Source organism: Cotesia typhae, unplaced genomic scaffold, assembly GCF_013202065.1.
Source record: "Cotesia typhae breed Kobodo isofemale line unplaced genomic scaffold, CoteBio_Ctyphae contig_5, whole genome shotgun sequence".
Taxonomy (NCBI): Eukaryota; Metazoa; Arthropoda; class Insecta; order Hymenoptera; family Braconidae; genus Cotesia; species Cotesia typhae.
Window position 1 is genome coordinate 1,350,641 of NW_027423757.1, and position 14,302 is coordinate 1,364,942.

Below are 14,302 nucleotides of genomic sequence, written 5' to 3' on the forward strand. Positions count from 1 at the left end.
AGAGGCAGTTTGAGTTTACTACCAAACATACAGTCCCCTTGTACAATCTTCTTACCCTCTTAGCAAGGACTTTTGGACCAATCATATTTTTTCATCTTAAAGTAAATCTATAAAAGATATAAATTCATAAAAGTTATGGTATTTTTTTTTTTTAATTTAAAAAAAATTTTTTTTTATTAATGAAAAAATTAAATTTATTAAGTGTAATTAAATATAAAATATGATAATTATTAGCTGATTTCTGTAATCCAAAGTGTAAAATATCGGTATTATAATTATTACCGATAAGTTACTTATTGGATATTATCCAGCAAACACGAAGTACCCATCCAATTTCCCTAATATTCGGGTGGAAGGGGTCTTTCCGGTTGGTCGGCCTAAGGATTCCAGAAATACCTTTAGTAAGCAAAGAGGTCGAGGCTCTATAGCGTATGCTAGTGAGAAACACCACCCCCTAAATTTCGATAGCCTCGTATTAATTTCATATCCCTTCCGTCGTCACAACGGGCGGCTTCAATCATCTATTTATTGCCGGCGTCCAATCTCGACATTTTGTATGTTCTCATCCTCTTCAATTTCTCGCGCTAATCTTTGTTCATGTCCAGGGTAATCCCTTCGTGATATCGTCTAGATACGAGGGAGTGCCAGATGCCCATTAATTTTTTGGAAGATGATTGAAAACGTTGGATAATGCTATTAATACGGTCATTTCATTTCACAGAAGTTTAGTTAACACAATCAGATTAAGAATAATTACTAGATCTTTTGAGTATTACGTTCACATTATACCTACTTTATATGATAAATTTTTAATTAATCGTATTTAATAATAATTTTGCAGTTCTATCTTCGATTCATCAGAATTTACGATCATTGCCACTAATCGAAACAAATAAAAATTAAAAAATTTTTTAGTTAAACATTTGTTTACTATAACACTAAAAACAATCAACCAATTTCAAAAATTTTCATAACAATGAGAAAAATTTAATGAAACAAACTTGAGTTAAAAAATACCGTTTTACTTTTAATTTTCAATTAATGATAATTAAACTTCTGAATGAGATAAACAGTATTCTTAAGAGTTTATCGCAATTTAAGACTGGTTGAGTTACTACAATAATAAACTGAGTAATTTCTGAGTTACTCGATAGACAATTATCGTAAAAATTTCATTTGTTTTTAGAAACCTTAAAAATGTTATTTAATCAACTGAATTTTTTAAAAAATTTTATTTGGAATATTTTTTTTTTAAACAGACAAGAAAAAACTATTTATATTGAAAAAAAAAAAAAAAATCAAATAGTTTTCGAATTTTTTCAAGCTAAAATCACATCCTAAAATTAAATAAAAAAAAAAAGAGATGATTTCTAAAAAACTGATTAAAAAAAAAGTGCATTAAAAATTACTTTGCTTTCATTAAAAATGGATAATTTTTTATGTAGATGTTATTAAAAAAAAAAAAAAAAAAGTTATTCATAAAACACCAACTACGTGAATTATTATTAAAGAGACATATTTTTCATTCAATTGACCGCTGAAAAGTTTAGTGCTTAAGACCATACCAAGACGGAATTCCGTAGACATTCGAAGTAGTTAGCTCACGGAAATTCGGATAGGGTGTTCTCCTAATACCCTGTTGGTCGATGTCGAATCTCCGTTTTCTCCGCCCCCGATCATCCGCGACCCCAGTTATCCCTCAAAGATTTTGTTACTTCGCGTAACCCTTTAAGCTTTAACTATCTTGGCAACTTGAAATACTAAGGCTACCTAAACTATCTTAGTTTCTAGAAATTACATGAATAGAGATCCTCCTATATAAAATAGTATATAAGTATTAAAATTAATATTAATAATCTTATTTTATTGAAAAAAAAAAAAAAATAAATAAATAAATAAAATAAAAAATGTTTTTTCATTTTTCTCCTTTTTAGCCGTTAAATTCTAGATCATTTTTATACACAATACTCAAAGAGTAAACTTTACTTAAAAAAATTGGAAACTATTTTCTACCTGAAAAAAATGAACTTGAAATAAGAGAAGAATTCTTAGATCAAAAAAATAATTTTGAAGATTTTCATTGTCTTAAATAGAAAAAAAAATCCTTGAATCAAGTAAAATTTGTTAGTTTCAGAATTGTTCTACTCAAATCCAGACCAAAATATTCTTCAAAATTATTTTCTTGATTCAAATTTACTTTTTTTTTTTATTCAAAATGACTTAATAGGCTATATTGAATTTTAATGATCCATTTAAGAATACGTCTTAAGGTCTGATTGACCAAGTTTATCTTTCTCTCTCTGCAATTTCATAAGAGCCACCAATTTAGTGAAAGGAAACTCCAATCTCTTGCTTTATCTCTCTCGAGTATTTACTATTTCAGTCTGTAAATTCATAGGAGCGTTGTCATCTTAAATCACTAGAATTAATTAACTAGTCAAGTAACAAGAAGTCTCCAAGCTTTTATACACTATATACTAGTGAATATATACTAATTTCAAGACGAGCCAAAGGATAGAATGAAACGAGTTAAACTATATAGATTTTAAATATGTCAATATCGTTAATTAAAGTTACTCTAATCAATATAGACTTTCATTTATTCGATATTACGTATAATGTATTACGGAGATACGAAATAATAATTATTTATAATACAAATGATAGAGCTAGTTAATGAAACACTTTACTTGGGCAAAATATTTTCATAATGAGGATTTTCACTTTGAATCCACAATTACGATTTGACTTAATAATTAATATCATATAGTGTTCAATCAATCTTGAAGGTTTAAGTTTACATGGGGGTTTCCTCCAGAAAAAATGGCCTATTTTTAACAATTTGTTTTCAGTATAAAAAATCAAATATTTAATTCAAACTTTTTACTGTCTTAAAGATGCATATTTAATAAAGGATTACTGAAATCTTTGAAAAAAAATATTAAAAACTCTGCCATTGTGACTTTATTTCATGTCTGGCGAGCCCTCGGAAAAAAATGTGTCTGCGTTGACAGCATAACTCCTAGCAGGATCATTTGAAGTGGAAAAAAAAAAAAACATTTTTATTTCTAAAATTTCTATAAAAAAACTAATTTTACAAAAACGATGTTAATAAAAAAACTTGTCATTTTTATTAACAGTATCCATCAAAAAACTTTTCATTAACCTTTTTTTTAATTAAATCTTATTCCTAATCGTATGAATTTAGTACAATATTATCATATCGACAAATATTTATTATAACTAAGAATTTTGATGCATTGCTTTATCTATTTTTTAATTAATATAAGCCGGCTATTAATTCATTAAAATATCGGTCTCATATATTAATAAAGCGGTTAAAAATATCTATTCTACTAAATCGTCTCGAAAGTTTATTAATAATGTTGAAATTAACCCACATTAAAAAATAAACACAATTGTTATCAATGGACAAGAAAAAAAAATTAAAAAGTGTAAGATTAGTTTTAGCCATCAATTAGTTCAAAGTTTATCATCCCGTGATTATAGGTTACACAACCTTTTGAGCAATAATAAACATAAATGAGTTATGTTTTTTATGAAAATATTTTTTTTTCAATCTCAGTCAACAATTCGAAATACGTACATCACATCTCAATAACCACCAACTTATTGTTTAATAAAATTGTTATATGACTTCACGAATACTGAAAGTTTGCAAGTAAGAATTTGTTTTAAATAGTCAATTAAATAATCATTGCGACCTGACCGGTTATTTATAAACTCAACTATTTAAACATATTAATAAAATATACTTTGTAAGTTTATAAATTACGTTAAATCTTTCAAATAAATATTAATGACCTGAATAATAATTTCCGTTTTAGTAGCTTAGAAACTTAAATGTCAGTTAAGGTCTATTAAAGCGATCATTAAATATTGATTGTTAACGTTGATAATAACTATAAAATAAAAGTCAATAATTAAATTGAGGCGAAACATCAATTGCATTGAAAGGATTTAGTTTAATAATGTTTATTATTTTAATTTTATAGCGGTTTGAGGGGGAAAGCCACTGTGAAATTAAAAAAAAAAAAATTTTTTTTTTAATTAAGTCGAAGTTGATACATTCAAAAATATGTATCTAAAATTTTTTATGAAAATTTCGAATATTTTTCGAGTTATTGTCATTTTTGTAACAGCGTGTCAAATGACCATTGCACGCGCGGCGCTCCGACGAAAACGCGTTTTTTTCGAAACTACTTTTGCACACCTCATAAGCGAAGTTTTGAGGTTGTGCTCTACTCTCAACATTTTAAAAAAAGCAGTTTTCTCAAAACGGAAATTGATTTTTTGTTATTTATATCGCACTTACAAGTTAATCTGAGTACACTTATATTAAGTCAAATAATTTGTCAGGCACATAAATATATATCAATAACAATTTTTTTATTCAACATATTAAATAATAACATTAAACATAATCTTTTCTGGACGTCAGTGTACGGATGGGTGTATGTGGCAGGGAAATTGGTCGAAAAAATGATTGTATCGGAATATTTTTTTTTTTTTGTATTATTTATAGTAATACACGACGGACTTTTTCAATTAATATGAGTGTTCAATTCACTATCGTTAAATTATTATTTATAAAATACTAATAAACACTTGTAGATTTTTTTGTACATCTATCTATACATTTTACCATAATATTTTTTTTCCTCAATTTAGAGTTATGGCGCCACTAAACTATAGCATAGTTTTCAGTTTTTTATTATTTTGCATTTCATATTTTATTTTAATCAATTTTATTGTGAAAAACGAGTTTATGAGGCATGCACTTTTGGATTTTCCAAACTTTTTTTGAACTGCGGTGGGATCTGTAATTTGCATAAATATGAACCGATTTGCAACTTTTTTTTTCTGTATTTATCTATTCAGTAGCTATAGTTGCACGTAGGCGATTTTGAAAAATTTGGATTTTTAAGATTTTTTAGGGCTGTTTGAATCCAAAAAAATAAATAAAAGTGTTAAGAGCCGGTCCCTATGATTGCAGCTTTTCAATTTTCTTCTGAACAAAGAAGATTTTCGAAAAAAACGCTCTGTTACGTAAAAAATTTTTGATTATCTATTTTATATCAGAGCGTGTTTTTTAAATTCTCATTTGTTTAAAAAAAAAATATAAAACTGCAATTATCTTTATCATCACGCGTGCAACAAGAATAATAACGTTTCTCACCGTGAGTGCGACGCAAGAAAAGATGGGATCGGTTGTTAATATGTTGCCATTTTTTTTTAAATCCAAATTTTCAAAATCCCCTACGTGGAACGATAACCACACACAGAAAGAAAGTCTTGAATCAAGCGTAAATTTTCTTAAATCAAGAAAATCTTAAGGAAAATGGAAAATTTCTTGAACGGTTAAATTTTTTTAAGCTAAGAAAATTTCTTCTTGCTCCAAAACAACTTCGATCTTCCTTACAATTTTCTTGGTTCAAGAAATTATTTTTTTCTGGACATGCATGCAGATTACAACGCAGTTTAGTTTTTTTGTTTTAGATAATCCGTTTTTGAGTTAGAGATCCCACCGTAGTGGGGAAATTTTTTTGATGCTCCACAAAAATGCTTATAACTTTGTAACAACATGATATTTTTTAATCAAAATTTAGGAGAATGCTCTTCAATGTATACTTTATAAAACAAAAAAAAAAAGACCGATCCCCAAATTTTTTTATTATCCCAGTCAAAAAAAATCCCGAAAATCACCTATTTTTTCGATCCTCACCGTGTTATTCCCGTTAAGTAAAAAATTTAGAAAATAACTCATTTTTTTAATGTGTCAAAAATAACTTACTTGTGTTAAGTGAAAAAATTATTTTCAAAAGGTAACTGTGGTTTTGTCTGAAAACCGTGAATGATTAGATAATTACAATCAAATGATTAGTAATTACTTTAAATTTCTAAATTAGTAAAAACCGGATTTTATGATGAAACCAACATATTAACACTGAAGTTGACAAATATTAAAAATTTTTTTGAAATTTTATAGCAATTAAATTATTAAAAAAAAAATTGAATTAAAAAGTTTCACATGTGAAAATTAATAAAAATTACAAGTGAACATTTTTAGAAGCATTTTTTTAATGATATTAAAATTAGCTGTCACTTGATAATTTTTTAATTTTTTTTAACAAATAAATTTCTTCCAAAAAATTATTTTTAAAAAATTGCGTTTATAGTTTTTTATAATTTCTAAATGTCAATTTTTTTGATAAATTTTTTTTGCCATAATTTATTTGTTACAAAAATTCTTAAAATTATCAACTATCTGCTAAGTAAATTTTCATTAAAAAATTTTTTAAAATTGCAGCTGATCGCTAAACTTCAGTATTATCACTTTGTCATAATTTTTTTTCTTGTTTTTTTTTTTTTTTTTTTAACAAAAAATATTGAAAATAAACCGCATTAATAATGTTTTAACATTTTTACATGTAAAATTTTTTATTAAACTTCTTCTGTATTTTTTAAGGAAAATCTTAAAAATTATCAGATGTCTTTTAACTGCAACGATTTGATTTTAAACGTACATAATTTTTACTAAAAAAAATACAGCTTACATTTAAATTAAAATAATATACATTTTTCAGTTAATTAAATATTTTTAACTATTGATAAGAATTTATTAAAACGAAAAATTGAAAGAACATTATTTTTTGAATGGATGGAAAATTTTCATTATGAGTGTGTAAATATAACTCTTGAATATGTTTATCATTTTAATTTTTTTATAAAGAAGAAAAATAAATAGCAAATAAAACAAATATTTCCACTATCTTAATCTATATCTGACTTGATGTCCTAAACCAATGTGGAGTATAAGTATTGAACATAATATACCTCTAATAGATTTAATACGACTCGCTCCAGAATTCACGCATACTTTCATCACCTAGATATACGTATGTGAGATCTCATATGTAAGATAGTATTCTATATAACCTCCATGTAGATTAAAACATACATACATAGTAAACCGGTCTTGTCACTAACTCAATTCCATTATTCGACCGCTGTAACTCACGTGACAACTATATTAAATATAATACATTTATGCTCTTTGATGCTACTTAATTACATTATTTGTGACGAGTAAATTATTAGCAAAGTTTATTACAATACGTTGCAATTAATCAATCATACTTGTAGATTTTTCAATAGAGGAATGGCAGTCGACGCACGTGGTATTGTGCTCTCTGGCACTAATCTCGCCAAGTAAGTTTTTATTATTTGTCAATAATATTTTAGTGACTTAAAATAATATACTAAACATAAAAAATAACGTTTTATCATATGAAAATGAAGTTAGTCGACATTTCAAAATTAAAAAAAAAAAAATTTCACTTGTAAAAAACTTGAAAAACTATGAGTGCAATTTTTTAGAAATATGTTTTTAGTTGTAATTTAATTAATAAAAAAAATTAAAAATTTTTAGACGTCTGCTAACTTCAGTGTCATTTTTATCATTCATCATTGCAATTAATAATTAATTACATTACAATTAAACTAAAAATGCTTAATTATAAATAATTGGATAATATTCTCCCCTTGAATGTGAATTCTTCATAAAAATTAATCAAACTTTTAGTAATCTAATTATTTTTGATTATTATTATGACATTAAAGTTAGCAGTCACTAGAGAATTTTTAAATTTTATTTAACAAAAAAATTTGTTCCAAAAAATGATTTTTAAAAAAATGATTTTTAAAAAATTGCATTTTTAATTATTTAAAATTTCCAAATGTCAATTTTTTTTCCTAATTTTTTTTTTGGCCTAATTTATTTAAAAAAAAAATTCTAAAAATTATTAAATATCTGCTAAATTTATTTTGATTTAAATTTAGCTGTCACTTCACAATTTTTTTTATTTTCTTTAACAAATAAATTATAGACAAAAAAAATTATTAAAAAATGGACTTGTAGAAATTTTAATAAATTAAAAATGCAATTTTTTAAAAATAATTTTTTAGAACAAATTTATAAAATAAATAATTTTCAGAGAAATTCGCGAGTCATTAACGAAAGATGTAATGAACATAAAGTCAAAACTGCCTGATTTTTCACCGGGATTAGCAATTGTTCAAGTCGGTGGCCGAGAAGATTCAAATGTCTACATTCGTATGAAAATAAAAGCTGCTTCTGAAATTGGTATCAACGCTACTCACGTCCAGCTTCCCAATACCACTACCGAAATGGAACTTATGAGTAAACTTCGTAAATTAAACAATGATCCCCAAACTCATGGTATTATTGTACAAATGCCACTTGATAGTGTCAATAAAATAAATTCTGATTTGATCACTGACGCTGTAATACCTGAAAAAGATGTTGATGGGTAAGAAAATTTATTCCAATAAAATTGTAATAATATTTTTAGTTTAAAACTTACCTATTTTTAACAACGATGATAATATTTGCAGACTTAACACCATAAATGAAGGCAGAGCAGCTATTGGAAATATGTCTGGATTCCTACCTTGTACTCCGAATGGTTGCATTGAGCTTATAAAAAAGTAAATAAATTAAATTAAATGTTAATTTTTTTTCTGATAATTCATTCAATATTATACTAAAAATAATAATAATTTTGGTATTAAGGAGTGGAGTTACTATTGCTGGAGCAAATGCTGTCGTTTTGGGTAGAAGTAAAATTGTAGGTACACCTGTAGCAGAGTTGTTGAAATGGCAAAATGCTACAGTAACAGTCTGTCACTCTAAAACTAAAAATTTACCATCAGTTGTAAGTTTAAATAAAAATTATTATTATTATACATTTGTAAAATTAACCAAATCGTAAACAATAATTATTTTTAATGTTTAGGTATCCCAGGCTGATATTCTTGTCGTAGGTATTGGCCAACCTGAAATGGTGAAAGGCTCTTGGATAAAACCTGGAGCAGTTGTTATTGATTGTGGAATTAATTCTATCCCAGGTAACTTTTATTCTTCAATAAATGAAACAATAATTATTATAATTTATGATTATTTTTCTAGATACTACTAAAAAATCAGGACAACGGCTGGTTGGTGATGTTGAATATGCAGAGGCAGCTAAAGTTGCTTCATACATTACTCCAGTTCCAGGTGGTGTTGGTCCAATGACTGTAGCAATGTTAATGAAAAATACAGTGATATCATCAAAACGATCAGCTGAAAAACTTATCAGTACTACGTGGAATATTCGTTCCTTGCCACTAAAAATTCAAAATCCTGTCCCGAGTGATATTGTAATTTCTAGAAGTCAAGAACCCAAACCAATTGTTTATTTAGCTAATGAAATTGGCATTACTCCAGATGAAATCAGTCCTTATGGTTCAAAAAAAGCTAAAATAAGTTTAAACCTGTTGAACCGTTTAAAACATCAGAAAGATGGAAAATTAATAGTTGTCGCTGGTATTACTCCAACACCATTTGGCGAAGGTAAAAGCACAACAACTCTGGGATTAGTTCAAGCTTTGACAGCTCATCGCAATAAAAATTCAATTGCAACCCTCAGACAGCCAAGTATGGGTCCAACGTTTGGTGTCAAAGGTGGAGCTGCTGGTGGTGGTTACGCGCAAGTTATTCCCATGGAAGAATTTAATTTACACCTGACTGGTGACATTCATGCTGTATCAACAGCTCACAACCTTCTTGCTGCACAAATTGATGCGCGATATTTCCACGAATCTACTCAAACAGACAAAGCACTCTACAGTAGACTTGTACCTACTGTCAAAGGAATTAGAACATTCTCTAAAATTCAATTGAGAAGACTTGAAAAGCTTGGAATCAATAAGACTGATCCAAATTCATTAACTGAAGACGAAATTACCAAGTTTTCTCGATTAGATATTGACCCCGAAAGAATTATTTGGCCCAGAGGTACTGTAATGAATAATTATTTAAATTTAAACTACAAATAACGATTAAAATAATACTTTATGAAATTTATTTTATTTTAGTCATGGATTTGAACGATAGATTTTTACGACAAATTACCGTTGGTAAAAGTCCAACCGAAAAGGGTATCACTAGAGAAACATCATTCCGCATATCTGTTGGATCAGAAATTATGGCTATTCTCGCACTGGCCACTAATGTAGAGGACATGAAAAAAAGACTCGGTAATATTGTTGTTGCATTTTCAAAAAGTGGAGAACCATTAACTGCTGAAGATTTTGTAAGCTTTTACTTTTAATTTGTGCATTAATTTTTTAGCTATTTATTTAAATCATTACAATTAAAACATTTAACAGGGTATGACTGGAGCTATGGCCGTTCTTTTAAAAGACGCAATAGAACCAAACTTGATGCAAAGTTTGGAAGGTACTCCAATTTTGGTACACGCAGGACCATTCGCAAATATTGCCCATGGATGTTCATCTATTATTGCCGATAAACTCGCTCTAAAACTTGTTGGAGCTGATGGTATTGTTATAACGGAAGCTGGCTTTGGTTCTGATATCGGCATGGAAAAATTCTTTGACATTAAATGTCGTACTTCAGGCCATGTACCTAATGCAGTTGTTCTGGTAACAACTGTAAGAGCTTTAAAAATGCACGGTGGTGGTCCAACTGTCACTCCTGGAGCACCTTTACAAAAAGAGTATTTAGAAGAGCATCTTGATCTCGTTGAAAAGGGATTGCCAAATCTGATTAAACATATTGAAAACGGAAATCAATTTGGCGTACCTGTTATTGTAGCTATAAATGTTCATGCTACAGATACTCAAGCGGAATTAAATCTTGTTAAAGAAGCAGCTCTCAAAAATGGTGCTTTGCAAGCTGTTATTTGTACTCACTGGGCTAAAGGTGGAGAGGGAGCACTGGATCTAGCCGATGCTGTTATTCAAGCAGTTAAACAACCCAGTAATTTCAAACTTCTCTACGATTTAGATGTCAGCATTGAAGAAAAAATAAAAATAATTGCTACTAAAATGTATGGAGCTGGTGAAATTATTTTAGCTGATAAAGTTAAAGACAAAATAGCACGATACAATGAATTAGGATACAACAAATATCCATTATGTATGGCTAAAACTTCTAACTCATTAACTAGTGATCCAGCAATTAAAAATGCACCTCGAGGATTCTCACTTGAAATTACTGATATATTTGTATCCGTTGGAGCAGGTTTTGTTGTACCTATGGTGGGAGAGGTAAATTATAATTTCAATTATAATTTATTAATAATTAAAATAAGTGATTCAGGTTATTATGGATCAATTCTTTTTTATGTCAATTTTTTTTATTTTCAATTCAGCGACATTTTGCCATGGATCATGGTTTCTTCAGACATCTAATATGTACAAAATTATTACATAATAGCAATATTATACGCATTACACATAACATTTATTTAAGATTTATTTGAGCTGTATAATTAACGAAATTTAATGTAATAGTTCCATAATCATTATCATGAATCACTTATTTTAATTATATTTACTGGGATCTGAAATACTTCGTACGATGATTTATTAATAAGTTAAAATATATTTTTAATACTTAACTTTTTTTTTGTAGATTATGATGATGCCTGGTTTAGCAACAAGACCAGCAATTTATGATATGGATTGGAATAATGAAACAGATGAAATTGAAGGATTATTTTAAAAGTCCTCCATCCCCAAAAACTATCACTTGTTCTTCCTCTGTAGAATAATGATGATTAAATCTATATTTTTGCACAATTTATAATTTTATAAAAGACAGTTTATAATGTTGATAATAAAAATATAGTAATAAAATAACAAAATATTTTGAAATATCAAACAATGTTATTAACTTTATTACAATATCTACAATAGATGACAATTAACATAAAGTTATTTAACTTTTGCTATTGCTCGAAATTTAGCTGACCGAGATCGAGGATTCTCATCAATTTCTTCATCACTAGGAAGTATAACATGTTTATGAAGCATTGTCCATGGTGATTCAGTCATATCCACAACTTGACCGTGAGAAAAAATTTTTCCATAATTTTGAAATCTCATTGATGAAATATTAGCAGCATTATCAGTTATATTACCAGACAAATGACGTTTTACAACAGTATCTTCAAGTGAATGAAAAGATATTGTAATAAGACGTCCGTTGATTTTTAAATATTTTTCAGCAATTAATATTCCATAATTTATTTCATTTAATTCATTATTAACAAATATTCGTAATGCTTGGAACACTTTAGTAGCTGAGTGAGCAAATCTACCAAGTCTATCAGTTCGAAAATCTTTATCAAGAACAGACTCCACTAGACGTGCAAGCTCTCTAGTTGTTTTCAAGCTTTGAAACATGTATCTTGCTTCAATAAGAGCACGAGCTATTTTTTTATATTGTCTTTCTTCTCCGTAATACTTTATTATACGAGCTAAATCTTGTTCAGTACATCTTTCTAATACATCAGCAGCAGTCGGCTCATCTGGACATCGAAATCCATCCATTCGCATATCAAGAGGTCCATCCTTTGATAAAGCAAAACCCCGCTCGGCAACATCAAACTGCATAGAAGAGCAGCCGAAATCAAAAATAAACCCATCAATGCTATTTGGCAAAACTCTTTGTTCTTTCAATAATGATGGTAACTCCGAAAATCTTCCAAGTAATGGTATAACTTGTCCAGGATATTTTTCTGCCATAGCCTGAGCATAGCTATAAGCAACCGGATCTCTATCTAACGCATAAATTTTAATATTTGGTGCAGATTCAATAATTCGAGTTGAATGGCCACCTGCACCAAAAGTCATATCAACAAATGTCTCACCAGCTGAAGGCTTTAAATATTTAATCACTTCATTTACCATAACAGGTGTATGAGGTCGAGTAGATACTTTTTCTGATAGTTTCTCAGCAACTTGAGTAAAATACCTTACACTAAGCTTCAAAGGTAATTTATTTAGTACTAGTTGGTTCATTTCTATCATCATGTTTTGCAGCATAGTCTAATATTCTTTGAAAAATATTACGTTTTTGTCCTTGGTAATGCTCTAATATTTCAGGGCTTAGAGCGCAATTACACTGTTCGTAATTTAAACCAGTTCCTGAACTATTAAGCTTTCGAGAATATAATTTTGCGTAATGATTAGATGATATTCTTTGAAGACTTGCGTAATTACGATCACACTCTTCTTTTTCAGCTTGACTTCGTATTTTATTAGTAGAAAATTCTAATTTTATTCGATCTCTAATGTACTGACCCAAATCTCTGAAAATTAAAATAAATATTAGCACAATACAGTAACAAAAAAAATAATAGATACACAATTTTAAATGACACTGAAATTGAGAGACATCTGATAATTTTTAAAATTTTTTTAACAAACAAATTATAGCAAGAAACTTTTATTTAAAAATTTCATCTTTAGAAGTTCTGAAAAATTATAAATGACGTTTTTATAAACAATTTTCTATGCCTAGTTCATTTTTCAAGAAAAAATTAAAAAAATTGTCAAGTGTCTGCTAACTTCATAATTTTAATATGAATAAAAAAAAATGAATTTCAATAATTTTTTTAAATCTTGGAATCATTTAGATAACTTTTGAACCTTTGCTATTTTTAATTTTGTAATAACGCTGAAATTAACCGTCAGCTGTTGATTAAAAATTTTTGTAACAAATCAATTACAATAAAAAAATGCTTCCAAAAATTTTGACTTGTAATTTTTATTAATTTTCACATGTGAAACTTTTTAATATTTTTTTTATAATAATTAAATCGCTATAAAATTCTAAAAAAAATTTTAATATTTGTCAACTTCAGTGTCATATTTTGTACTGTTAAAAATAAATCATAATTCAGAAAAAAAATTTCATCATTGAAAAATATTATTGCACAATATTGTAAAAAAAATTACCTTCCAGGTTTAGATTTATCTACAGGCCAAGATTCCAATAGTTTCATATAATTTTTATAAGTGCCGGCCATAATACTTCATCAGAATTAAATATTTAAATATTTTACATTAAACTACAGGTTAGGAGTTAAATTTACTTTGAAGTAATGATTATTATATATTAAAAATATACCATGTGGGTATATGGAGACGAAACTATGAGGCACTGATCTTTTAAATCCTATACGAATAAAATGACATACTACACTTACAATTACAAGTAAGCACAAAATTCACCGATCATAGATCTAATGTTACCCTGATAGCCAAAGCTTGTAATAGAAAAATATAGAGTGCACCCTGATAGCCACCTTACCTATAACTTACTGTCAATCTACGTCCGCAATTTGAAGCAAACTTGACGGAAAGAGTTGGCAAAGCGAGCGATTACCTATTAGTTACCTAT

At 27.9% G+C, this 14,302-nt stretch overlaps 3 protein-coding genes across 3 annotated transcripts; 1 reads left to right on the plus strand and 2 right to left on the minus strand.

Moving 5' to 3' along the window:
- The first annotated feature begins 3,609 nt into the window (after positions 1-3,609).
- Positions 3,610-11,779, plus strand: Pug (pug C-1-tetrahydrofolate synthase, cytoplasmic). The gene is made up of 10 exons (XM_074249424.1): positions 3,610-3,682; positions 7,168-7,233; positions 8,019-8,354; positions 8,440-8,532; positions 8,618-8,759; positions 8,841-8,952; positions 9,014-9,883; positions 9,964-10,181; positions 10,258-11,160; positions 11,528-11,779. Exons 1-10 carry the CDS (start codon positions 3,654-3,656, stop codon positions 11,615-11,617), a joined length of 2,859 nt encoding a protein of 952 aa, XP_074105525.1. The 5' UTR covers positions 3,610-3,653; the 3' UTR covers positions 11,618-11,779.
- LOC141531534 (putative methyltransferase-like protein 15 homolog) lies at positions 11,760-12,931 on the minus strand. The gene has a single exon (XM_074249425.1). It carries the CDS (start codon positions 12,928-12,930, stop codon positions 11,830-11,832), a length of 1,101 nt encoding a protein of 366 aa, XP_074105526.1. The 5' UTR covers position 12,931; the 3' UTR covers positions 11,760-11,829.
- LOC141531535 (ubiquinol-cytochrome-c reductase complex assembly factor 2-like) lies at positions 12,896-14,289 on the minus strand. The gene is made up of 3 exons (XM_074249426.1): positions 14,155-14,289; positions 13,858-14,077; positions 12,896-13,208 (listed from the first exon to the last, which is right to left on the minus strand). Exons 2-3 carry the CDS (start codon positions 13,926-13,928, stop codon positions 12,896-12,898), a joined length of 384 nt encoding a protein of 127 aa, XP_074105527.1. The 5' UTR covers positions 13,929-14,077; positions 14,155-14,289.
- Positions 14,290-14,302: the final 13 nt, after the last annotated feature.

Excerpts from the sequence above, each read along its gene's own strand:
- LOC141531535 (XM_074249426.1), bottom strand. The coding sequence starts at position 13,928 with ATGGCCGGCACTTATAAAAATTATATGAAACTATTGGAATCTTGGCCT. Across the intron at positions 13,209-13,857 it reads GATAAATCTAAACCTGGAAG|AGATTTGGGTCAGTACATTA; the intron begins GTAATTTTTTTT and ends TTTAATTTTCAG.
- Pug (XM_074249424.1), top strand. The coding sequence starts at position 3,654 with ATGACTTCACGAATACTGAAAGTTTGCAA. Across the intron at positions 7,234-8,018 it reads TCTGGCACTAATCTCGCCAA|AGAAATTCGCGAGTCATTAA; the intron begins GTAAGTTTTTAT and ends AATAATTTTCAG. Across the intron at positions 8,533-8,617 it reads TGCATTGAGCTTATAAAAAA|GAGTGGAGTTACTATTGCTG; the intron begins GTAAATAAATTA and ends TTTGGTATTAAG.
- LOC141531534 (XM_074249425.1), bottom strand. The coding sequence starts at position 12,930 with ATGATGATAGAAATGAACCAACTAGTACTAAATAAATTACCTTTGAAG.